Here is a 26,264-nt window from a genome sequence, read left to right as displayed (position 1 = left end):
CTCAGCTACGAAGTTTCACGCGTCTCCACCGCGATTTTCATCTACCTTTCTTGCAGTGTCACTAATTGTAATTAACGTCTCGTTCATTCCCCGAAACAGCAATGAATATTAACGAACAGTTAAATAGCCCCGTCCAGTATAAAGTTAACACGATTAAAATTCGATATTATTCTTAAATTGCAACAGCATAATTGGCTTCAGTCTCGAGGCTATTTCTCTTTCTTTTTCTTTCGTTTTTGTTCAACCTTCCTCGGGTTGCTGAGAACAAAAGATTAAATCGTTGGATTAATTCAGAGGATATTTTAACTATAACTTTAGACAATGTAAAAAGTATAAGCGCGCTTAGTATAAGTTGCATCTTCACAATTGCGTGGGGTATACTGTGCCTGCGATTTTCAACTTATTAGAATCTTCTTGAAAATTCTTGAAAAGCGAAAATCGAAAAGGGTCTACCTTTTTTACTAACAATAATGCTCAAATACTTTGGGTACATTTACGGTTGACGATTGAAACGCTAAAGACAAAGTAATGGAACAGCAAATAATTCCAAGAAGTTTCTTCGACGATATTGCGACTTGTAATTATAACGACATAATGACCAAGATTAACATAGTCGGTCGATTTATTGGTCAAACTTCTTGCAAATTAAGAAAATCTACAGGCTACTGAACTAAGGCATCAGATAGAAATCTTAGCAATTCCATTCAAATCACGTGTATCCAAGGCGGCTACCTCTGTTCTCGAAATCCTGAACACGTGGCTGATCCTTGACTTTTACATCGAATAAATTAGCCGGTCAAAAGGCAAATGGATTGGTTTTGGATTCTCTGATACTGCACTTGTTGAATAATTCCGAGAAATGAACCCAGTTTTTAAAAGTATCTCAAACCTGAATAAACATTTTAAAAGTACTAAATATTTGGCTTTTTGTGCAGCGGTAAGTTGTATTTCAGAATACAGATTTATTAACTTGTTAGAATTTTATCTTCTAATATTTTCCTATATATTGGAAAATATCCAGAGTCGTCACACTACTCGCTGAATTATTAATGCTAAAGATAATTTCAATTTAAAGAAAAGTTCTTTTCTATTTAAAGAATACAATTTTACTAGCGTACGTATAAGCCTGTCTACTGCAAGATCTTGGTCTTTCCACATCGAAGCTTTTTTACAAATTACGATCTTATCTAATTACTAGACTGCGGATTTTTATAAATCTAATTAAAGAAATTAAACCTAAGTGGGAACTTATTTCATTCATTGAATATTACGATAAGTACCATAACATTCAACGTTTTTTTGTATCTCTGCATTTTCCATATTTTCGCAATTTTTCGTCTTCTATAAATACATAAAAATCCGCGCTCTACTAATTTTCCTGTTTAACATAGAGTCATAAAATTGTGAAAAAGAAGTCTATAACGCAGAACTCGTGACTCGTTTATTAGTTGGTAAATTAGCATGCAAGAGGTCTTGGAACAATGTAACGATAACGTGCAATCTCCTGTGAACTACAAAAAGAAATGCGAATTTCACGGTACTCTATATACGATGGTATTTCAGGGTTAACCACCTTTCTACCTTTTTGCACGAGTTATTATTTAATTATACTCTTAGTCGTCATCTTCGATTGCAACACACGCGTGTTTGTGGGGCAAGGAAACTAGTAATGGTTGGAGAAAAAAGAAAAAACGAATCGTATGTTAATCGTAGAACGGTGATTAACGAGCAGAAAATGAAGTAAAGTATCGTTCGCAGAACCGCAACGATGATGATAAAAATTATAATTCATACGTACGTGAAACGGGGCAAAAGAATTAGTTTGTAAATAAAATCGGCTGTTAACTAAATTTACTTCACGCATTACACGTTTAGCGATGTTACGTGATTATCGTCGATCCTCGTAACAAGATAAGGAACAGGATCAAAGAACGTTTGGTATTTGTTTCACAAACATGTTCATTTTTGGCACAAATCAATATTGGCTGCGAAGCGTCTTTATGTTTTCGCTTGTTTGAAAGACACTGTGCGAAATTCGAAAAATATTTGACGAACGCTTTCACTGGTTAAGGGATTAGCAATTCAGTGAACGATCGTTTTAACGAATAAATTTGACCGGTAAGATTTTTAAGAGGTTTCGCGCGAGAAGGTCGCGTATATCAAAGATCAGGCTACTTAGAGATTCTCGTATGTATTGGATGACACGCAGAATTTTATTCAGGAATGTCAGAGAAGATACGTGAAAGAACATCGTGTTAAGTTGTTAGGTTCATCCGGAATTATTTGATAGCATATGGGATTAAAATAACGCTAATGTATATGAAAGTCTGTCGTTCGGCAACGGCGAGAATTTTATTGACAGAATTAAGAAAGTTTTGACTAATGGAGAATGCGGTTTATTAACATCGACTTAATGATTTACATATGTGCGTTAGTCATCGGGCGCGTGATGTTTAGGGAGCACGGTTCTTCTTTCGAAAATATCTTAGACAAACAGCGACCAGTTAATAATTTGACAATTATAGTATTTTAGCGTCCTTGCATCTTTGTTGCGCTTCTTCATGGGAGATATTTCTTATAATGTATCTTTATGTGATACGTATTACGTCATCCGCGCAATTTCTTTTTGCCTTTATGTAAAAGAGTATTATTGTTTCTTATAGTACCTCTTACATCTTTATGAACTACATTACGCACATGTAATTTATGATTTATTATAATATGTCGAGGACGGTTCAGATATATTTATCGTTACAAAAAAAAGAAACTTTTAAAATAGAATTTTGACTTAATACATGGATAATATGATAATGAGTTAGTATCTTAGTAATTGTGTATAATTTAATATAAGAGAAAAGGAATGCGCAAAATTGCTTAGGAAACTTCAGCGTCTTAATGTTAATCTTTCTCAACCATTTCAAAATATTTTCTGATCTCGTATTTGTCATTTAATATTCATAAATGTATTTTTAGTAAATACAACTAGTGGTACGGACGAAATGATTTATGAAAATCAATGATTTTTCGACTACGAAATTTCATTAAATTTTATGGACTAGTAATGGACAAAATTTTTTAATAAATCGAGGAAGGCTCACATACTTTCACTACTTCACATTTTTACAGTTCATATCCTATTTATTCAACTTTCAGACGAACCATTGGACGATGGTCTCAGATGCCAAAATTTCTACTAACTGTAATTTCGTATCGGATCCTACATCGTATCTTTCTCGTCCTCATGAATAATTTTCAGGATTATTTAAAGGAATTGGATACAAATTGGTGAAAGTAGATTGATTTGTACATCTGTCCGCCAGCTATTATAATTAATATATCTGTATGTGTAATAGACTGAAGTCAGAAGGTGAAACGTGCGTTATACACGTTTATAGTGATAAGATTATAGCGATAGACTCCTATTTATTATCTAATGGAGAAAGTAAATTAGAATTTGTTCAATTTTAGCAACGAGATAAAACAAAGGAACCGTAATCGTTGTTTTGCTGTCGATAGTCCAAATTCTCATAATTTCTTTACTGAAATCATTCTGTATAATGCCGTTGACAATTATTCGAGTAATTCATTGCATTAAGTAGAACGTAAAATTGATACTCGTATACACGAGTGTAAAATACACTTTGTTTGCTGTGTGACTAAAATTTCGTAACTGAACGAGCGTAGAGACAAACTGAATCTTAAAATATTTTTCATGGAATTTCAGAATGAATGTTTCTATCTCATTGATATTACGTATACTTCGTGAGGTATACTATGCATATCACGTATACTCTATGAAGTTTCAAACACCTCCGCCTTGATTTTCATGGTCGTAGTCATTTGCTTGCCGTTGATACGATCCAGATTCTCATAATATGTTTACTGAAATCATTGCATATGATGTCGTTCACGATTATTTACATAATTCATTGCATTAAGTGGAACATTAAGTTGATACTTGTGCCTGCGAATATCAAGTAAAATTTACAAGATGTAAACGTTTCGTCTGTGATAAACACTCGTCCATTATAGCACGTACAATTATACATTCGTCTCTCTCATTAACTATAATTCAGCTTTGTAAAATTATTTTTTTCCATTTTATTTCTCAAACTTCCTTTTGGCCGCATTGCATATGTTGTTTCCTCACTGACAATGAAGTAATCGGTCTAAAGAGCGTGAAATAGAAACAACGGTAGAAAGAAGAAGAAGCATTGGAATAGCAGCAGGGTTAAAATAATCGAAGCACGTGAATGAACATCACATTATGCATGCTCCACTCTAAACGTTAATTCATTAGCCTTTGCACTCCGTGAGCGGCTAAAATCCCGTTGATTGGCAATAAAATAAGCAAGAAGCACGTACCGCTGATGACGCAAAAATAGTATGTAACAGGAAAACTGGAATCTGGTGCACGCCGCAACTTTGCGTTTTCATGGTTTTGTTTGATGCGTTAGTTTCTTGTAGGTTGGCCTTGAGTAACCAAGCAGCGCATAGAAGAGGTAAAAGTGGGGTAGTGAACTTGCCTTCTGCCACGAAACTAGTTATCGAAGAATGTAATAAGCGGATATCGTGCCATGGAAATCACATGACACGCATGGACACACATCGAACACGGTCATTGCTCAATGTTGCATATCCTCCAATAAACATACTGGCTGCTTCATATTAGATTCACCTGTAGCACGTTTACAACCGTGAAATTAACGTCGTCTGTCATCTTCGAACAAAGCAAGTTTCAAAGATACACGAACTATAGCGTTGTAACTACCACGCACTGTTTTAACTTCATTTTTATGAGTGACCGTATTCTAAAGTGTACGTAATGTATCAGTAACGAATGACCTAACGACGCTCTCTCAGAATGTCTTATTGCTTTCAGCTGTTGAATATTCCACGCTGCAACAAGGATTTCGCAATATTATATAAAATCAATATTCCTCGGATTTTCCATGTTTAGAGGATATGACGATAACCTTACAGACGTATATCCCACGTCTATTTTAAATGTAAACATTCTGAAATTTAATTTGAACGTCCGGTAAAGAGGATGAGAAAACAAAGATTTGCTTATTAAGTAATTATATTTGCGATACAATTATCACCAAGCACGGATGATGAGCTGATTCACTACTCGAATTGTTAATTTATCGAATATAACGATGGTTTCGTTTCTATTAAATATAAACTATATTATATTCATAGATTCGCAAGAACTAAAATCTAAAGTACAGAGGAAATCGATTTGTCTTTGTTATTAGTGCTGTAATTATAGAAAGGAGATAATTATGCTTCGAGAATGACCCGGTTAGAAGATTAATCGTTACTTTTTCTAATAGTACGAGATAGCTAAATATCTTCAAATATCTCGAAACATTGCTGCACAGTAGTAAAACTGAATGTCTTCTGATAATAAGATGTCCTGGTTTATGACACGGTAAGTTTGGAGGACGTCTCTAAGATGTTTGTGGGACATTGGCAGATGTATTTCAAACACGTAGAAGATGTTTTTCTGCGTCTGGATAGACACCTGTCTTGTTGGCTTGTGAACAGGAACTTACTGTTGAACTCTAGTTATCCTAAATTGTCAACGAATGAATACACGTAGTTCATCTAACTGGAGTGCATACAATTCACTGATCTTTTTTATTATTTACATTATTTACTTTACATAATGGAATTTCGTGTTAAATAATTGCTAGTACTAATTGCAAGAAAAATTTCATCTAAATAACTACGCTTCTTATCGACTGACTGAACGTTTCTGTGAGAATTTAAGAGAAGATGAAATTAGTAATATGAACATAACTTGCTTCATTATACTTGTGAAGAGTGAAGCGAGAAACGGCCTTGCTTTTTTTATTCCCTTGTCTTGACGTATTAGAAACACTTTGATAAACGGATAAATTATAAAGAACATTTACCAAGTAACTTCGTTTTCGTTAACCTTTAATTTCATGATTATAAAAATTCCTTTGTTAAAAGATGATTCGATTAACAGATTAAAAAAAAACATCGTAGCAGAAGGAAGAAAAGATAAGTTAAAAAAAATTAGAAGTCTATATATGTACATATATCGCCGCAAATCTTTAGCTTAATTTAAAAGTGGAATGGTGAACCTTTAACCACAATGCAGTTGCACAGGCATCGCGTCTAGCGCGTCCCTAACGGACGCAAGTGTTATTTGCTTGTCGTGACCTCGATTAATCCACCGGCAAAGATGCGAACTTGTGAAACAACGTTACTGCCATTTACTTGCATCCTGACATGCCTAATCCTCTGATCTCACAGGCTGCAGGCCATCGAGAAACATTGTACGTGTGTACTGTTGATGAAAGAGATGTGACGAAGTAATGGACATAAATTAAAGCATTAAGTCATATATATCTGTAGGCAGATGACGATATCGAACAACCTAATCAGAGCTAATAACAATACTGAGTTTGAAAAATAAAATAATAGGATTTATATTATTTAGGCTGTTGTCTAAATTTTATCTGACAAATTTTATTGACATTTTGATCATCTTCAACTTTGTAGATTTCTCAATCCCACTCAATAGGTCACAGAATTAATATTCAATATTTAAGGAACAAATGAGTTATTTCCATAAGTTCTTTTAGTTTACACACACGCAAGGTGATTAATTTATTACTGTACCGTTTAATTTATTTATGAAGGTGATCAATCTGACTTCTGAATACCTCATACGTTCCTCTATAGAGGTACATAACTGAAATTGTCGTTCCGAGTTTCAACTCCGAGTGTGAACTTTAACCCAAGTCAATAATTTTGTAAAAGTCAATATTGCGTTGATGCAATCATTTGGAACTTGTTATAGCTGAATTTACATTGTCGAACTCTACTATTGACTTTCTTTTCGTCGTTATATCTTCTCCCACCTAGATCCTACAATTCTACGAAGTTTGAGGAGTTTGTAGAACAATAAGACACGCTAAAACGAACAAACTGGCTGCAGAGCTTTCTTGTTTGTAGAAGCTGCTTGTTTGAGCGCGTATCCGTAGCATGACGATAAATCATATTTTTCCTAAATTGTAAGAATTTTTGAAGTACCTGTTATTTTAATACACTCTTTTTTATTTCGCTTGCATAGCACATAGATTATACCATTGAATTTGTTCAATCTTTATTTAATTTTTCAATAACGACTTCTACTCATTATTCCACTGCTTGGATCATAATTTACCTGAGGCCTCATCTTCTTGCCAACTTCGTGAAGATCGCTGTATCTCCTCGACTAACAGTACCTGTGCCTGTGACTAAGCCTGTCTCCTTTGTGGTCGCCGTTCACGGTAGATCAATGCTCGGTGAATGCTAAGAAATCGTTGGAAATCAGAATCGAGTTTCGATGACGAAAGTAGGCATCAATGTACGTCGAGCGAAAGAATGTCGTCCTGGCACATCGTCGCTAAAGTGGCGAGAACTGGGAAGGAGAGACGTCGCGTCGTCGCCGCGGTAGCCCATTACGGCCATTACGTGCCCACGAAACGTAAACAGTCACAGGAATGACGGATCTTGTAAATAAGCGTTACAACTTTCTGAAACGCCGTATTACGTATTCCGCGTTGTCTCGTCGGCGAGAAATCGTCGAGAACTAGGTGAATTTCAAGGGTTACCAGAGTAGAAAGACCGGAAAGAATATAGGAATGCAGGTCTCTTGCTGATTCATTCTTGCTTTAGTGGTAAGAACGATTAAATTCTTTTATGATAACAAAGAATTACCACAATAATGAAAATGATTGTACAATATGTCTGTTGTATGTTACATAGATATTTTGCATACGAGAGATCTCGTAGTTTGAGCTTGAGAAGATAAATGAGTAAAATAATTGGCCGAATTAAAAGCAACCTAGTTTGAAGAAAATAATGACCCTAGAAGAGATATGCACGTATTAATTGCAGAAAAAATTCTGTATCTTTAGCTTTATAATCTACAAATTTCATACTCTACGCTTTTACGAACGAAAATATATCCTCTATGAACACCAATAACTTCCTTCTCTCTTTTCAGTTGCTTTCATTATATTAAATGTGACTAATTTTGGAGCTAAAATTTCCTTGGAAAAATTTCTGATATCAATTTTTGCACGTGATATATGTATATATTTTTTTAGAATTTTTTGAAAATCTGGAACAGTAAGACAATTAAACTTTGACACGTACGACTTAATTTGTTCATCAAACACGCGATTTGTTATTGGAGAGAAAAGATTAGATCATCAATTGCGGTAAAATAATGTTTCATCGTCGATCTCGTGTCTAAAGTTTAAAAAAATGATAGATTTCGTGTAGCTCATTAAGGAAAGTAGGCGAATATCCTGTTACACCGTCCTCCAAGTAGTAAAATCAATAATACGTGCGGCAAGGCACAACAAGTAGTAATTGACGATATATGATCAGACTAATGACGCGCCGCTACCTATTACTACTATCGTTATTACTATCACGCGATGTGTTCAACACATTCATAAAAGGAACGTTCCACTAGCTGCACCGGCACAACCGTTTTATTCCCAACGATTTGCCATGTCAACGTTTGATAGTTACGAGCATACGTAATTCTATACTGAATCGTTATAGTTCATGTGGTTTGTTTATGTAGTATATTATCCTCATGCGTGATACAAGAACCACTTTATTAATACGATTACACGTTTCGATTACTGTTAGCTACTGGAAATATAATTATATGATCGTTCAAATAGCATAAACTTTGTTTGCTTTTTGCGTACTGTGTACTGTAATTATACGATAAACATTTATCTTATTAATATTTGTCGATATAAATAGGAAATTATTACGAAAGCATTAGGAAAGGAAAATTACTGATATTATTTTTTAATTTCTTCTTCTTTTTTTATTTTTATTAGGAATTAAGATAACGTTGTATACCGACAAAATTTGTTCCTTTATGTTTTACAATTCTTCTATCTCGTGGAACGTGTATCCACATTACAATAATTGTGATGCATTTTAGTTTTAATGATATTACTTAGTTAAAGAATGATAATGTAAAATTGTTGAAGCGTAAATAATTCTTCATTTGGAATTTCGAATTTTTATAAACGAATTTCACTGAAATTATCGATTTCAATTGCAATAGAGAAATTTCTTTCGCAATTTCCATAAAAATACGATATTATACTTTCCTAATATTAACATACTTATAAAATATTTCATTTTACAATTGTATTCAATACATTTTAATAAATACTCATACTGTGTCATCCGAATCCTTTATAGCCACTAAGACATCAAGGAACTTATCCCAATTTCAAGTCAGGTCTTTCAAATCACGTTCAGGCTTTCTATCGCGTGTGAGATCTTCCCTTCCATTATTAATGAATTCTTCTTTTTCCATGCAGAGTAGAACGAGCACGCGGGACTGCAGGACGAACGTCGCAAGGATGATGAGTTCCATGCAGACACAACTGCCTGGATCCTTGCACGATTATCAAGTCGACCCTTACCGACTTCTCGAAGATGACCTTAAGGATGTCTACGACAATATACGAGAGGTCAGTTAATATGTATGATTCACCCAAAATACAATAATCCTTCATGATCTGCGCAATAACATCGTCATACTAATTAAAGACTGTTTCTTCTTTCCTTTTATGTTTTATCGAGATATTACGCGTTTCACGTATTCACTTTCTATAGAAGAACGCGCGTCTCTCTGCAAGCAGACCAGTTTAGTTAACCGGAAAAACATGGAAGTCGAATTCCTTAGATAGAACTATTATATAGTTTTTTGCGAGGAATTACAACAGAAATTGGCAAGAAAAGTTATATGTTTGAGAAACAGCTATGAAAGAATCAGGGAAATTTTAATACTGATCGCGCAGCCGTCAGTAATTAATCACTGTTGCTAAGTAGCTAGCTTTTTTTATTTATATTACAAAATTCTCAAAATGATAAAGGTTAGATATAATACAGTTCTAAACAATTTTCGTTGTACAAATGTATAACAATGTAATAGTATGTGTAACGGTAAGTGTATAAGATTTATAACATGTGTTAACGTAGTAAATATCGTTCCTAGCCATTAATTTGCCACTGATTCGTACATTTTCGTCTACGATCCACGTTTCGCGAAGGTTTCGAAACATTCATTATTAAAATCCTTATTGAAGATGGCTCGAGCGTAAAAAATTTCAAAAGGTGCCGCGGATACCTTGAACGAAATCAACTCGACTCTCCGAATAGTTTAGGCCGCGCAACGAAATCACGATAAATTTCTCTCGACTTCGCAAGAATCCGTAGTCTTATCCACTCTCACATATCGCGTTTCCTCGAGCCAAGTCCAACAACTCATTGAAATCGATTTCCTGCTACCATTTTCGGTACAAACCGTATCGATTCGCCTCGAATCGCCAAGTACTTCCGTCACGGCATTTCAACAGGAAGAAGGTGGTTCAAATCCGGAAGAAAAGAACGCCAAGTATCACGCGTAATCGCCCGTACAAGGGAGAGTATATGGATCCATCGATTTACGTCATCGTTGTCATCGGACTTTCCTTATTGTTATAAGATATGGTAAAATTCCTTCGTCGAGAATATGCAAGCAAGCAGTTCAGGAAATTGAATCATTCGTGCGATAGGAGTTCGTTGATTTCTACAATTATTTATAACTGGAGAGTTCGTAACAATAACGATGATCGATTCTTGTCAATCGTTGCTTTTTTTCTACAAGTATTGTATTCACAAACATAAGGATTAACGAAGGATTATATTTTAATTAAAGAATTTATTTAAATTTAATTATATTTAATTAATCCTATCGTATTGCTATTTCGTTTATCAAACAGTCTATCCACAATAATCATTAATCGTTGAATTTTCCATTGACGTGTCAATCGTAATTTTTCATCTCCCAAAAAATTGGATTGTAGATGATTAATGTCAATATCTCGATGTCTTAATTAATTTAATATCTACGTATATACGATAATTTGAAGATTAATTTCATTTCTCTTTTTATTTATTATTTTTCGTCGCATCCCCTGATAAGGTATTAATAACTACAATTACGCGTATTTAAATAGTATTTACAGGTTTAATTCGGCACGGTTGGCTTATTTAGTGCCGTTAATTAGCAAATAATTAGCTAGCTATTAACTGGTTTGGCGGATTAGTATAGAGTTTTGTATACTTCTATAGGCGGCACAAAAGATCTTTTTCAATTTGAAGATGAATATTTCCTGAAAATATTCTCGGTAACAAATCATCGAAATAATTGAATTGTTGGAAATACCGCTTATGTGAATTATCTATGCAGAATCGTTTAGCAACACGCAATTATAAATATTTATAGCAAAGAACGGTGTTTTCATGAATAGTCGGCTTGTGTCTTGGAACGCCTAGCGAAAGCTGCCCGCGACTTCACGGTCTGCATATATGGCCGAGAGTAGAACTTTTACTTATAGTTGACTGTTTAGATTCTACAACAATTGTATTTGCGTATGCACGTGCAAGCACGTTTAGAAAGCACTTTTTCTCGCCGCGACAATGGAACGTGATAATACTGACTCGCCACGCAATTACGTGCCATCGCTGTCGTGTCATCTTCGTACCAGGTTTTTCGCGGTTAATTTGCTCACAATCTGCCTGTTCCATTGAATGAATTTAGTACAGAACTTCTTATAGTACGTACGAAGACTTTTGTGAATGATCGTATATTGTTAATTTTCGTTATATAATTTTTATTCTCTTATATTGTTACATTAATTGTAAGAAATTGATTGATTAAGAGAAGGCATAAAGTTGAACGAATATCGCAGAGAGAATTTGTTATTCTGTAAGTTTATGTTTTCGTGACAAAGTTACAAGAACGAACATTTATCTTAGCTTTTACGGAAACTATTTTTTTTTTTTTTTTTTTTTTTTTTTTTTTTTTTTTTTAGCGAAAAAGAGTATCGAACGTGTCTCTGAAATAAAGCAAAAAGACACAAGGATTAAAATTATTGTAGCTTAGCATGTGAGAAGTATGAAGTTGGCAAGTTCCAGAACGTTGCTTTTTTTTCTCTAAGAGAAATTGTAAAAGGAGGCAGGAGGAGGCGCGTGAGTACCTCTGTCTTCCGCTTCTTAAGAGTAGAACGTGGATTCGTCGGCTCTAATGCGTCAGAAGAATGCGACTTTTCGTTTCGCTCTACTTTCTTCAGGTTAATAGACAGAGACACAAATTTCAAACGCGACGGATCGAATATTTCGTTCCAAGGAAATTTACCATCAGTTTTATCCGTACGTTGAAACATTCTGCAAAATATTCACGAAATCAATCAGCATAATAAGGTCTTCGTGAGTTAATTAACGCAGGATATTTCCATACTGTTCGTTAGAAACTAAATTCAACGTAGAAGTTTATTATACGTTTCATACGAATCTATATTAAGCTTAACATAAATTCGCATAACTTTTTCGTGTGAGAACGTGAAAACTTTGTAAGTTCTATGAATATTCTTCAAATTATCCTGATTCTGCCGATTTTCTTGAAATTTGAATTTATTATTTAAGATCGAATACTACTATGATCAAGAAACTATATAATCTTGGCAAATAGGTAATAATTCTTCGTTCAAAATCACCGATGATCCTACTTTCGACATTTTCCACAGTTTTGCATATTACGTGCGTTTTCTGACTTTCGGCATCTCCAAGTCTCCCATGAATGCTAAAAATCTCGCAATTCGCTGGCCATAAAAAAAATTTCGAAAGTTCGGAGGATAAAGCTCGAAGTGCATTGGTCCTTACATGGTGAACTTCCGCTCACGTGTGCGAAACGATCACGCGGAAAGTGTCTCTGACGTAAGCTTGCGAAACGAGCTCTGGTAACGAGCGTTCCTTTCGACTTTGGCCAAATTCCAGGACGAACTTTCAGCCGTGTATCGAGGTTGGAATTCAAAGCGAATCGGTCCTCGCCTTTTTAGCCTGCTCGGCCTCTTCCTTCTATCGGGTGCTTGCAACAAAGTCCGTCGCCTTTGATTCGTTTCGTCACGTATGCTTCATCATCATCGTGTTATGGGCATCGATTGTCTATGCGTGGCCCAACCAGTCGCTGATAAATCGCTCTGGAATAAGATATGTAACGCCTGTATTGAATCGAAATAAATGTGTAACGTCGAACGAGGACCGATTTGTACGAGCTTGTCAGCTGGAACGGTATTTCGAACAGACGTTCTAATACCACGTTCTCCTTCGCGGGAGTAACTGAACTATCATTTGACGCAGAGACTGGGTCATTGACTGGCGATATTGTAACGCGATATTGATGATAATTAGGATAAAGGTAAAATGCTTTAGTTAGAAAAGGCATCGGTGCTACGCGTTTGTTGTTAGAGATGCGATATTTAAATTAGGATTAGAAATGTTACTGTATGCAAAGTCTCTTGTATTTTTAAGCTTTCACGAATCTTAAGCTCCTTTCCATCCTTTTGTTTTTCTTTATATTCTCTTCTATTTTTTTCAACTTTTTCGTTTCTTTTTATATTCGCCTCATTATATATATGTATGTATTTCATTAATTTAAAAAAAATTTTGCCTACTGGCTGCAAAATGAGATTGATCTACATATATAGATTTCTCATTTGCCTTCTCATTCAACCTCGATACATATACGATAAATTGTTACACACGTCGTTATGTAATTGACATAAATGTAATTGAATAAAAAATAATATAAATTATTTTGAAATTTGAATTAATCTCTAACGATTATGATAACACGATCTATATATCATCAATTATTTAAAAACGGTGTTAAATAACCAACAGTAACATAGTTCAAGGTTTTAGATCTTATGAATATTCCACTCGCACGCGTGCATATCACATAGTATAATATTACAGGGCTTATCATAAGGCCAGCTACTTACAAATGTGACAAAATTTAAGTTAAGAATCATTTTTTTAAATTGTAGTTCCATTTACGATAGAATTTTATGTCCCAATAGATTTCAAGGATGGCAGAAAAATGATAACAATCGAACGATCGTTGTAAAAGCGATTTTGAAACGGATTAATCACGACGGGATTAACATCTAAACTAAATGAAGTAAAGTGAGTAAAGCGACGATTTAGCGGAGCAAACAGATGGATAATTTTAACAAGAAACGAACAGAAGCGTGTCGCGGCTCCTTTAACATTCACGGGTGAATTCCTTTTCACCGTTCGAAGTCAAGGTTACGTTTGCTATTGTTGCAGGTACTCATCAGGAACACGACGCTAAAGGAGCTGCAGACCATAGCGACGTACTACTTCGACGGTAAGGGAAAGGCGTTGCGGCCGATGGTAGCAATTCTCATGGCACGGGCTATCAATTACCACAAGGAAAGAAAGTGAGTTGTGAGAGGCACGCCTCTGTGCGGATTCTTACAAGTTCGTCGTCGATAATCATGTGAATTTTCTCAATCAACCAAATTACGCCTAAACGAATTATATTCCAACGAATGCGTACTGTTCAATTCATCTCATCGAGAGGATTTGCCTTCAGAGATGTAAGACAGGGTAAAGGTTGGCTCAATGAATGAGCAATTTTTCTTTTTTGTTGCACAATCGGTAATTATAGTTTCATGAGTCATTGACGTTTCGTTATTTCGAATATATGCTTGTTAGAAAATATTTATAAGAAGATTTCCTATGTATCTATCTGTAAGAATAACCACGACCTTCGCAGGATTAAATAAAGATTATGGCTCGATATTAGTAACGCATTATACAAACGCCTGCCAGAAATCTCTGGCTAAAACAAATCTGTTACATAGCTTACAAAGTACGATGTTGTAGAAACCTTTGCGAGAAGAATGCCTATCAGTGTACATTTTAAATTATTAATACGTACATGCTTGTCAGGGACATTCGAATGGCTGAAGTACCCATGTACATAAGTCGACAATTTTTATTTAAACTTGACTGTGTTGTACACGAATATTATTTCAGAGAGGATCGTTGTTTTTAAATAATTATTTCATAGAGAATACTGTTGTAATTAATTTTATTTTATATTTTATTTTGATATTATTCTAATATTTTTGGAGACGTATTCATTCTTAAAGCTAACAGCGAGGGAAGATTCGTGCCATTGAAATCTCGTGACACCTGAGTTGTACTTTCGAGAGAAAGAACGCAACGCGACTTATAAATTTCATTTTTACTGTCGGAGTCGTGAAATTGAACAGTGCAAAATGAAAAAAGAAAAAGAAACGTAGAAAACGGCAAATATAATAGTCGATGTACATGTTTTATTATTATGCCATGTAAATATATGTTAATAGAGGCGTGCTTTTTCATTTACCGATGGTCGCAAGAAAAAGTAACTTCGCCGAACGTTTAGAAAGCATCGAAAGAATGCGACTGGCTAGTCTCCTCTCTTTCTAATTCATAAATCGCTTTGAAAGTAATTACTTGTCGTTGTGTGGTGAACTGGCTACAATGAATATGAATGAGATGTCCCGTGAATGAGAACTAGTGTAACGTACGCTATCACATATGCTTGAGGAATCGTAAATAGTGGCGAGCGTGACTTCGCGGTTCAAGATGTGCCAAAGATAAACCCACGTCTCACGAAAAGATCTATACAATTACTTGTCAACGACTTATACGATCGACTCCTTGATCTTTGCTCGATCGTTCAACGTTCTGACGAGTTCATTCACTATAATACATTTTATCCGGTAGCCATGTGTAAAAATTTCGCGTTATGAATACCTACACGTATTTATAATTTTCTATCGTTAAAGTTATCGTTGATCTTACAATCGGGCCTCTGTAAAAATCCAGACTGATCAAATACGCTTTTATACATTTCTTAACTTTTCTATTTACGTAAACAAACGATCGGCGTTCAGCTTTTTGGAAAAATGAAAAATTACTTATTTCTATAAATTTATTTGGTATTCGTAAGCTGGTGACACAAATAATGGTAAATTCTAAAACGAACGTTAAAGAATATTTGTAACATTCATCGTGTGTCTCTATTCTTTTCTTTTTCATTGATAGAGTCGAATGTGGCTTCCGGGCGATACAATTAATAAGATCTACTTGTATACTTAATTCTTTCAGGATCCAGTTCTTCTTGAAATTCTATGAGAAAAATTGCTTTTTATTAATCGTGACTAATAGAAACTCGACGCGTAGATCAAACATCGAAGCAACAAAGGATTAAATCAAGGATGCTCGATTGGTTTCAGTGGTCTCTTGGACTCGCAGCGACAAGTGGCGATGATCTCCGAGATGATCCACAACGCTTCCTTGATCCACGACGACGTAATCGACCAGCCAGACTTCCGCCGTGGCAAACCTTCTATCAACGTCGTCTGGAGTCAAAAGAAGGTAAGTGAAACAACCCACTTCCACGTTCAACCAAAGTCCAAGTTAAGTAGATATAAGTGGGTAAGATCTATGGTTCGAAGACTCGTTCAAGATTCACCCCCCCCCCTTTTTTTCTATAATATAATCAATGACTAAGCATTCACTCAAGATTAGTGTGCCTTGAAATACGAAATACTAGTATAAAAATAAATATTATAAAGACGAATCATTATAATGATTTCATACTTAAAAAAGTGAACGATGACTTCTCAGGTAATGGTTCTGTTTCTATCTTTCTCGTGTTTCCTAGTTCTTCCTTTTTTTAACGAAACGTATCGACCTGTCGATTTCTATCGGACCGTTTGAACATCTTGGACACGTGGACATTTCGTACGACGCAGCGTGAATTTCGATATCTTCTCGTCTATCGGGTGACTCGCGTTGATCGATGGAAACTGAAACTCTCTCTGAAATAACGTAGGAGAGAGAAAGAGAGAGAGGGGAAGGAGGCTAATGCGATTCATGACTGTACTGCGCTGACCGTGCACGCTTTCCTGGCCTGGAAGCGGAAACGGGCCATCTTCTTTCGGCTTACGTATGATCCTGTGACGAGATTTCAAAAAGACGAGTTGACGTTCAGTCGCTTCCTATCGACGCGCGGAGAAAATTGGTTGCGCGATTAATGATGCATTAGAAAGAGTAGAATGAAATTAATTTGAAAGTTGATCACCTTCTCGATTAGGTTTCCCGGTAGCTATCTGGTATTAGGGCCAAGAATCTACCTAAACGCTTTTTGTTTCACAATTGCGTAAAGAACATTTGTAGCGAGGAATTCTTATTACGACTTTTACGAAAAGTTCTTATTGTTAGACCGCGGATGTTCAGGTATTGATGGAATATTTGAAGATGCGAAATTATGCGGAATACACTGCGATATAATGCGGAATATAATGCAAAGAGATATATGAAATGTGCAAAGTAAAGCGCGTATTATAGTTATTTAGTGGGTGAAACAAATCGCTATTTAGATTTATTTCTTTTTTTTTTATCAAGTTTTTTATCACACAGGGTTCTTATCGCGATCTTTTCGTAAGATAAATAGAAGACGTGTCCTCGAAATATTTTTATAGAAATTGATGGATTAAAAGGGACACATAATGCACTACAAAAGGGTAACTATCGCCGTTAAACCATGAGATTTTACGAAATCGGCGCATGCATAGTTTCATAGCTTCAGCGAAACTCAATGTTTTAAAATTTCCAAGCGCTCCGATCTTACCTGTGGCTGTAATATCGTACATAATTATGCCTTGTTACAAAATATCTATGTCCGCATGTGAACGTGAGAAAGGTTGCAGATCGTTGGGAAGTTGGTCAAGAATTCTTATTTAGTCGAACACTGTAAATTTCAAAAACTGCTTGTGCAATCTGCGACGTTTGCTGCAGGAACACCTTAATTATCCAACAATATGGCATAATTCTATATTAATGATATAAATTACGATCGTTAATTAGTCAACTGTTGCGATAGCTCGACCAGGTAAAAAAGGTTGACCAGGATGATTTATAAAGTTCATGGGTCCAACTAATATTTATTTTAGAGATCTTTATTTTATTTTTTTTTTTGTGTGTGTATTTTAAAACTCGAATACTTCTATCTTAACCATTGCAAAAATGATTTAACTTACACTAAATATCTATTTTCAACTTAAATTACCTTTAAAGGTTACAATCCACAGGTTGAAAATCCACGTTCTAGAGAAATGATCAATGTGATCGTTAAGACGCAATATACAAACGATTTGTCATTGCCAAAAGAAGAGTTGTAATATTACCGTAATAATCTACGAACTGTTACACCAATCCAATTGGGCAATGCCTAAACCAACTACACGGCACACATAAGAAGAATGAAGATGTTGCGTTCACCTGTATTCGCACTTCGACGATAGGATCAATCTTCTTTTTGTTTTACATTCTCAAGAAATTTCTTCTAGATTTCTCATTGTAAGAAATATTTTTTATTGTCCATGATTCTCACAAAAGAAATCAAACGGGCTATTAATAAATCATGGAAATTACTTTTATTATTTATAGCGAATAGCAAATTTTCTCCTTTAAATCTCAAACCCTAGGAAATATTTGTTAATTTCCAAGGTTCTTACGATCGAAATTAATTGAACTATTAATTAGCTACTTTTATGTCTCATAGTGCGTAACATTATTTCTCCATGTATTAATCGCGTAATGAGATAAGTAAATAAAATACAAAATAAGATAATGAAACTCACAAGTATCATAAAATATTATTATTATTTAAGCTAATTACAAAAGCTAACTATAAAATTCGGAACAAAAATCGCAAAGTCGTATCATCGCGATTATAACGGCGTTAACTTTTGAACATGTTTGAAAATTCCAACATTAAATTTCGTTTCGCAGCTGGAGAAATGATCGATCGTACGCGATCGATGGAAACGAGTTCACCGCCTTGTAAACACATGTGCTAGGTATAACGCGATTTGTTAGGAAGTTTGAAAAGTGTGACGGCCTTGACGAACGAATTAACGAGTTGCAAAGAAATGGAAAGCCGTCGAGATGGCTACGAAAGTCGCCCACAGAACACTGGAAGGAGTATTGGGCTAACAAATTGCGTAACACCGGTGTATTAACGGGACACTAATTGAAGGAGCTGTTGCGTATGTATATACGTATAATAGTTATCGCTAGATTACACGCAGATAACGAGGCCGTGAACAAAGTAACCTCAAGTTCTATATTCTGTAACTGTTACCATTCGTGACATTTTTTCTCCGATATGTATCGATTTCTACGACCAATTGCCATTTGTTTCTCTTCGTGATTCGTGAAAATTCATATTTTTACGAATACTACGGAAAATGGAGAAACAAAACTTACATAGAAGTATCATCTGTCGTAACTAGAAGAAATCTTGTACACTTAATTTTGGATATTATGTATATTCTATACGTCACTGCATATATAAATTTGCCAATTTCTAAGAAAAGTGTAAATATTATACAAAGATAAGGAAGAGTTATTATACAAGTTAAAAGGAATGTTTACTGTGGTCTTTGTATTTTGTCACTCAAATGGTAAAAAATTACTTGACACCTACAGACACATATTTTTATCATCGTCATTCTAAACATTTCTTCCAAAAATCCCAGAAAATCAGAAGCACGCGGTTCGCCGACCAATTTTCTACTCGTCATATTCCAAATGATAATCGGAGCGCCTGGCTTTCTGAATTGCCAATTCCCGGCAATTAAACTCGAATCCCCGCGCTACAATATACAGTTCGTTAACTCTATTAAAAGAAGCATTCCTTTCTTCCGGAAAAAAACTCTACTTACATATACCCCTTCATTTCTACGTACACATATATCTCTGCATTCTACGTATATATTTTTACGATAACTGTTCGATGACGTTAATGAAAGCTTTACGTGGCACGATCATTTCGCTATTTTCAGGCAAACCAGCTCTGTTATAATTCGATTTCTTGACAGCGATAATGGACGGCCGATAGTTTCGATCCGTATCATTGATCGAAAGTTATTTCCCGAAGGAACGTATCAGACTTTTCGTTAGCTGGGGCTGAGCCCTGGTACACACCGCGCTGATTCACGTTCGCTTTACGAAACTCTCAGCCTTTCGCAATAATCGTCGCTACGTCGATAAAGTGGCGAGAACACGGTGTTTTCGAAAGGAAAGCTCACGGCCGTTTTGTTGGGTGACATGCGTGAAAAACAAGCGACAAAGATGCCGGATGTGAAACTCGAAATTACGACGCGTTCGTCTCGAACCATTGTCAGGCGAGACAACGAGTCGAAACGTTTCCTGGAATTAGTTACGATGGAGTTAGTACTAAGATCCATTAGGTTTCAGTTGATCTCTAGTAGCGCGTTTTCTTTTTTCTTTTTTTTTTTCTTTAGATAGTAAAGATGAGTTAGATTATTTTTGAGATAAAAATTACACAAAGAAGAGGTTGTTCTTTTTAAGTTCTTGTCAAAAGCGAGAGAAATAACTTGTAGTGAAAGCATTGGAATAGATGATGGCGAAGATGGTTCCAGTGTGAATGTAGAATTGATAAATTATACTTGGAAATGCGGAAATGTTGAAATGGTTTGTTTAGGAAGGAGTAAGGGTACGTTTCCGTATAGAAAACTAGGTTTTTAAAAAATTTGATAGAGATAGTAGCCAAAGTGGACGAGCTCCAGCGAACGAGATAATTGTTTTCTAAAATATAGTTGCGTTCGTTCTATTCTCTTAAAACTCCCTTTTTACAAAACTTCCTTTGTTTATAAAAGATTTATGAAATAACGACAAAGGGATTATAAAATGTATTGTCTAGTTTTCGTAACTATTTAACGAATTTTATTTGGAGACTGTAAACATACATAGGTCGAATATTCTTGAGAGAATTTTTTTCCAAAATTCGAAACTTGTAAGATGTACAATTACTTCCTTCTTTTTACAGAGAACATAAAGATTTTAATTACCGTGAGTTTTATTGTTAAAATAACATCTGTCGACATTTCACGCGGCCTTCACCGTCCAATTCTATTTAAAGTTAGGGCTTCGCCGAAATGACATGACACGTATTGAATATTTGATATACGACATCGTACATTCACACTGATAGGCTCCTAGAATATTTCGTTCCCGCATAATCAACGAGTTCCTCTCCCATTTTCTTTTTTTTTTTTTTTTTTTTGCTTGCGAAAGTTCAAGGTGAAGAGACGGAACTGAAAAGGAACAAAATTTGAGCACTTTGATTCATATTATTCATCCTAATTTAATAGGGCATATTAGGAATCAAAAAACATGTAAAATACATGTATAATCATTTATGTAATTCCTATGAATATTTTAATGTTTAAAATTTATAAAATTCCGAAAAATCCTATACCTATAATATCTTGAATCTCTATGTTGAAGATTGATTATCTTTTTATTCGAAAAAAATGTAATTTCAACGTTATAATTCAATCACTGTCTATTATACAAGAAATTGATATTTCATCCACATTGCTAACTCTTAACGTTAACTCTATCATTGAACAAAGACAGCACTAACCACATAATCGATTCTTCCTCAGACTGTAGCTTTCCAAATGTAAATTATTTTTCTGTCATTTTCTTATTTAGAATTTTATGCCTTGTCATTAGAAGATTTTTAAATTTCACAAAGACATTGACAAGATAATATAATCGTTATTGATATTGATCTCTCGGTCAAATTGTATACTAATGATTTTCTTTGAAACACGAAACATCTTCTTCTCGATCGAGACGTAAGAAAATTCGAAGACCACGGCATGATTGACAACGTGTTAATTTCGAAATAGAGGCAACTATGATGATCGTCCTTCGCGTTAATCTTTTCCATGTATTTTCCTATTTCAATCGAAGAAACCAAGTAAAATATCTTGCATGCCGTTGTTCTATTCTACGTGGCTAGAATGTCACTGCAATGCAAATAAGGGCCAGAATAGCACACGTTAAATCGTCGAATGGTACAATAGGTCGTCGACGACGATGCGACCACGACATGCGTTTCGATTTCGATGCACATGCTTGCGGTTATCCCGGTGGTGAGCAAGGAAAACCGCCAATGAATATCCGTCGTATCCAAGCTACAATACTCTGAAACCTTTGATTTCCAATAGCTTTTAACATCGGCAGACGCTATTCTCTGGTTTCCTGGCGTCACTCTGTATCTGATATTCCAACCGCGTTCGACAGCTTCTTTAACGCCTAATTAACAACAATAGTAAGATTTCTTCCATTTCTTGCTAGTCAAAGGATCATTTTTATCTTGTTACTGTACGTAGTAGCATTATGGATTGAGCCAAGCTCGATCTAATGGACTGGAGTACTAACTCGATAGTTAACAAGTTGTAGATAAATAGTCAATAGGAAGTACTTGAAAGACATTGAAATCTCTTTAGGTTGTGTCAATTTTCGTAAAGTATTTCTCTCCAAAAATAGATAGTTAACGCTTTGCCTTATAATCATTCCTTGAGTAGCTCTTTGAACGATTATCAGCTATTTGCCATTGTGACTGATGCGAAATTATGTATTAAATATATTAGAAAGCTACACAGTCTGAAGAATTTTAAAGCTATAGTCAGCGTGGAATTTAAACGTTTTATAAATCTGCCTTTATTGAATTTTAAAGCCATACCAGAATAATGGAAGATTATTAATTTATTCCTAAGTTGAGAACGTATGTTTTTTATGTCTGAGAAATATCAAGAATACAGAAACTTTTGAGGATAGATTGAATAAAAAAATATACAATAAGCAAAAAACATACATGATGCCATAAACGAAAATTCAATTTTATATATATTATGCTTTGAATAAATATTTTGTATATTCTATTTTTTAATATTCTTCTTGATATGTGATGTAGATGAAGAAACGTTCAGGCGAACGCTTCTTTCTTTCTTTTTTCAGTAGAATCATAATGAAAATCACTTTCTGACGTGTTTGAAAAGTTTTTCACTATATTCGTTCATTTTACGCTTTCTGTGTACGCTTTTACCTTAATCGTAGGCCCAAACTGTGTCCATGTGTAAGACTAACAAAAGAAAGTGGCCTCCTCTCGCATTGCCGAGCCTCGATTACCCAGTAAGATCATCGAGTTGTTCGTATAAAACCAGACAAGTGGAAAGATCCTTATTGTGATAAGTTAATTAATATGCAATCGTATCTCGATCAATGTGGACCGTTTTGATGTGCTATTTAAATAAAAAGAAGAGGGGAGAGGGAACTATTACGAGAGCAAATGCACGTGCCATCCTTCAATATCGAACATTTGCCAGATCTAACTTGTCTGCTTCTATTTCGAAAGATATTCAGTGAAAGGAAACACGTTCTTTAATCGTGCATAGCCGTTTCATCTTTCTTAGCTTTTACAACCTACGAAAGGCTCACAATTTATCGCTAATAATACAATGGAAGCTGAACGATAAAATTATTTACAAAATCTTCCGGAATTTACAGTATATTTATTTGTATATTTATAAATGTATAATTAGATATTTATAAATAAATAAATAAATATATATATATATATATACATCAAAGTATATTATTTAGGAAGATCTTGTTTTCAAGTCATAGTATATTATCTTCGTTAATTGTCTTTATTGAGCGACTACGCATTTTAGCAATTAAAATGCCAGGGTTACTTTCCACGAGAAAGATTAGATCATTTCATTTTACTTAATCTTAAACAAACTCCTCCATATTTTTATCCGCTGGAAAAATATCTTAATGTATGTTTCCATGATTTGTTGTTCAATTTTCAGGTGACCATGACAGGAGATTATGTTCTGGCAGTCGCGTCAATTATGATAGCTCAACTGCAAAATAACGATGTCACCCTCACGCTCAGTCAGGTAAAGTTCACAAACCATATCTACAATAGGAATATTTTTAACTATAGTATATTTAATGCGATAGATAGAATAACTTTTAGTAAAGAAGTATCTATTTTTTACGAGCTGCTAATTAATATTTGTACGGATACGTAAGAGTATTCACATGCTCTAGGATCCTGATATAACCCTGATGATAAGTATTGACAAGTCCAGGTGCTTTCCAGGTCGTGACGGACCTGGTGCAGGGTGAATTTATGCAGCTTGGCTCTAAGGAGACGGAAAACGAGAGATTCGCGCATTACCTCACGAAAACATATCGCAAGACAGCCAGCTTAGTTGCAAATTCCTTGAAAGCGGTATGTACTGTCATGTTAATCTTCATATTTAATCATTTCGTACAGGTCGAAGCACTTTTTAATACGAAGAATTATATCTACGGATAGTTAAATACGTTTTATAATTAATTAATGTGAATATAAATACGATTAATTTAACAAATAATATATAATTAATGAATATATTTTGAACGTAGGTGACCATGCTAGCTGATGGTGATGAACAGTTGGTCGAATTAGCCTTCCAATACGGTAGGAACATCGGTTTAGCGTTTCAATTAGTCGACGATCTTTTGGATTTCGTGTCGTCTTTGTCAGCAATGGGCAAACCTACCGCAGCAGATTTGAAGTTAGGTCTTGCAACTGCTCCAGTTCTTTTCGCCTGTGAACGGGTAAGAAAATTACATAAATTAATTGATAAATACGTTTTAGGATCGGGACTTACTACAATCTCCTTCGTATTATACGACTCGTAAAGAAGGAAACTTAAATTTGTAGATAGTAATTCAATAAATAATTCATAAGTCGTAATTGACCATAATATAAGTTGCTATATTCTTTTGTTTTTTAAGATTACGATTTGTCCTTTTAATTTCTGACGCTCCTCCTTCGTTTTTCTATCACAGTATCCAGAATTGAACGCGATGATCATGCGCCGATTTCAAGAGCCAGGAGACGTGGAGAAAGCGTTCGAGCTGGTGCACAAGTCGCAGGGCCTGGACCAAACGAAATTTTTGGCGCGGAAACATTGCATCGAGGCCATGAAACTTGCACAGTCTTTAGCCGAGAGCCCGTACCAAAAAGGTCTGCAAGTGGTCTGCGATTTAGTATTGAATCGTATGAAGTAGCGATATGAGAAAAAAAATGATAGGAACTGTGTACGAAAGTAAAAAGGGTACGATGAAACGTTTTGAAAAAAACAAACTGGTAGTCGCAAGAGAATTGCCGTTGGCCACGAAGAATGCCGATTAATTTAATTACAATTACAATTACAGTGAACAAGGAAATAATGTGCCGTTGATACGACAGGTTGTACTGATTGTAGAGAGATAAAAAAAGAAAAAAAAAAAGAATATCGAACAAATGCGTAGACGTAGATGATCGCGACACTCATGTTAAACGCACTCATGACGAATGTGTTTGATTATTATTAATGGTACTTATAATTCTATATTTAAACTTGTATGTTTGTAACATAAAAGTTCAAGATGTTTATATTTGCGATATTGTTAACGATGTGGTAATTTTATGAGAAAAAAAGAAATGGAAAGATTAGCAGGATATTATTTTTATAAATTTCAGATGTAACGTAATGAGAGGTGCCTCATGTCTATAAGGCAATATGCAACAATAAGTACGAGCGATGTCCCTGCGATGTTACTCTAATCATGTTTAAACGTTACCGAATACTATGTAATTATAAGCGAGAGATCACTCACTAAGTGCCCAGGTACATCTTACAAACGGGAGATACAACGTATAAGAGAATGTAAAGAGATGAACGATATTATTTCGCTCTATAGTGCACATATGACCTGATTTTATCGATATTGTCGCTAGCCAATCATAAGTGTAAATAAAATGATTTATAGGAGTAATTGTAATGTATTAGAATTGGTAAATCTGCCAGATTGTTGTTTTACTGGAACTATTGCAACTGTGGTACTGTGTAACGAAATTCATTTGATAAGTGACAAGCAATGTGAAAAACTTTCCACGACAGTATTACATCAGATTAAGTCGATTGTAATGTTATAATTCGGTATACTATAACAATGCGATTACTCTAAAACAGAAAATTGGTATAGATATTAAATTTTGCGTAAATTAACTTTTTTCTAAATGTAATCGGGTGATTTAATGCATGTTATTATTACGTAAAAGAATAAATCTACATATATATCAGTATAGAAAGTAACAATCGCAAGAATACCAATACTAATTAATAGCATAATTTAATATCTTGTTTAAAGTGTGCGAAGAATACCTGCCAAAGAAGACCATACGGTCTTAATTCTTCCACTTGCATGGAAAAAATGTTTTCGATTCATCAAACACAATGAAAATTGTTTTTTATTCATTGGAATGTTATAAATCATGAAAAATTGTTAAGTTTTTATATATGCATAAAATAATTCATATTGTTTTTTATTCAAAAAGATATCTAATAAAAATGGAATAC

The 26,264-nt window shown here is 34.7% G+C and overlaps 1 protein-coding gene and 1 long non-coding RNA gene across 4 annotated transcripts in view; one reads left to right on the top strand and one right to left on the bottom strand.

The window, feature by feature from the left end:
* Window positions 1–25,155, top strand: part of LOC132912289 (all trans-polyprenyl-diphosphate synthase PDSS1) — a 51,886-nt gene extending 26,731 nt beyond the window's left edge. The window contains exons 2-8 of one of the 2 annotated variants that reach the window (XM_060969650.1): window positions 9,387–9,539; window positions 14,224–14,357; window positions 16,209–16,350; window positions 23,676–23,765; window positions 23,972–24,103; window positions 24,280–24,474; window positions 24,709–25,155. In XM_060969650.1, the coding sequence (XP_060825633.1) occupies window positions 9,387–9,539; window positions 14,224–14,357; window positions 16,209–16,350; window positions 23,676–23,765; window positions 23,972–24,103; window positions 24,280–24,474; window positions 24,709–24,930 (1,068 nt within the window). In that variant the 3' untranslated portion in view covers window positions 24,931–25,155. The remainder of the gene's footprint in view (window positions 1–9,386; window positions 9,540–14,223; window positions 14,358–16,208; window positions 16,351–23,675; window positions 23,766–23,971; window positions 24,104–24,279; window positions 24,475–24,708) is intronic. The other variant, XM_060969651.1, reaches the window with a different exon arrangement.
* Window positions 21,046–24,711, bottom strand: LOC132912336 (uncharacterized). 2 transcript variants are annotated; one of them, XR_009659175.1, is made up of 3 exons: window positions 23,911–24,052; window positions 22,907–23,785; window positions 21,046–21,101 (listed from the first exon to the last, which is right to left on the bottom strand). It is a non-coding gene; the product is annotated as an uncharacterized LOC132912336 (long non-coding RNA). The 2 variants fall into 2 exon arrangements; XR_009659174.1 differs by lacking the exon at window positions 21,046–21,101 and adding an exon at window positions 24,528–24,711 and having other exon boundaries at window positions 23,353–23,785; window positions 23,911–24,464.
* Window positions 25,156–26,264: the final 1,109 nt, after the last annotated feature.

The sequence above is a fragment of the Bombus pascuorum genome, chromosome 11 (genome assembly GCF_905332965.1).
Source record: "Bombus pascuorum chromosome 11, iyBomPasc1.1, whole genome shotgun sequence".
Lineage (NCBI taxonomy): Eukaryota > Metazoa > Arthropoda > Insecta > Hymenoptera > Apidae > Bombus > Bombus pascuorum.
This window is presented reverse-complemented; position numbering and strand designations above follow the sequence as displayed.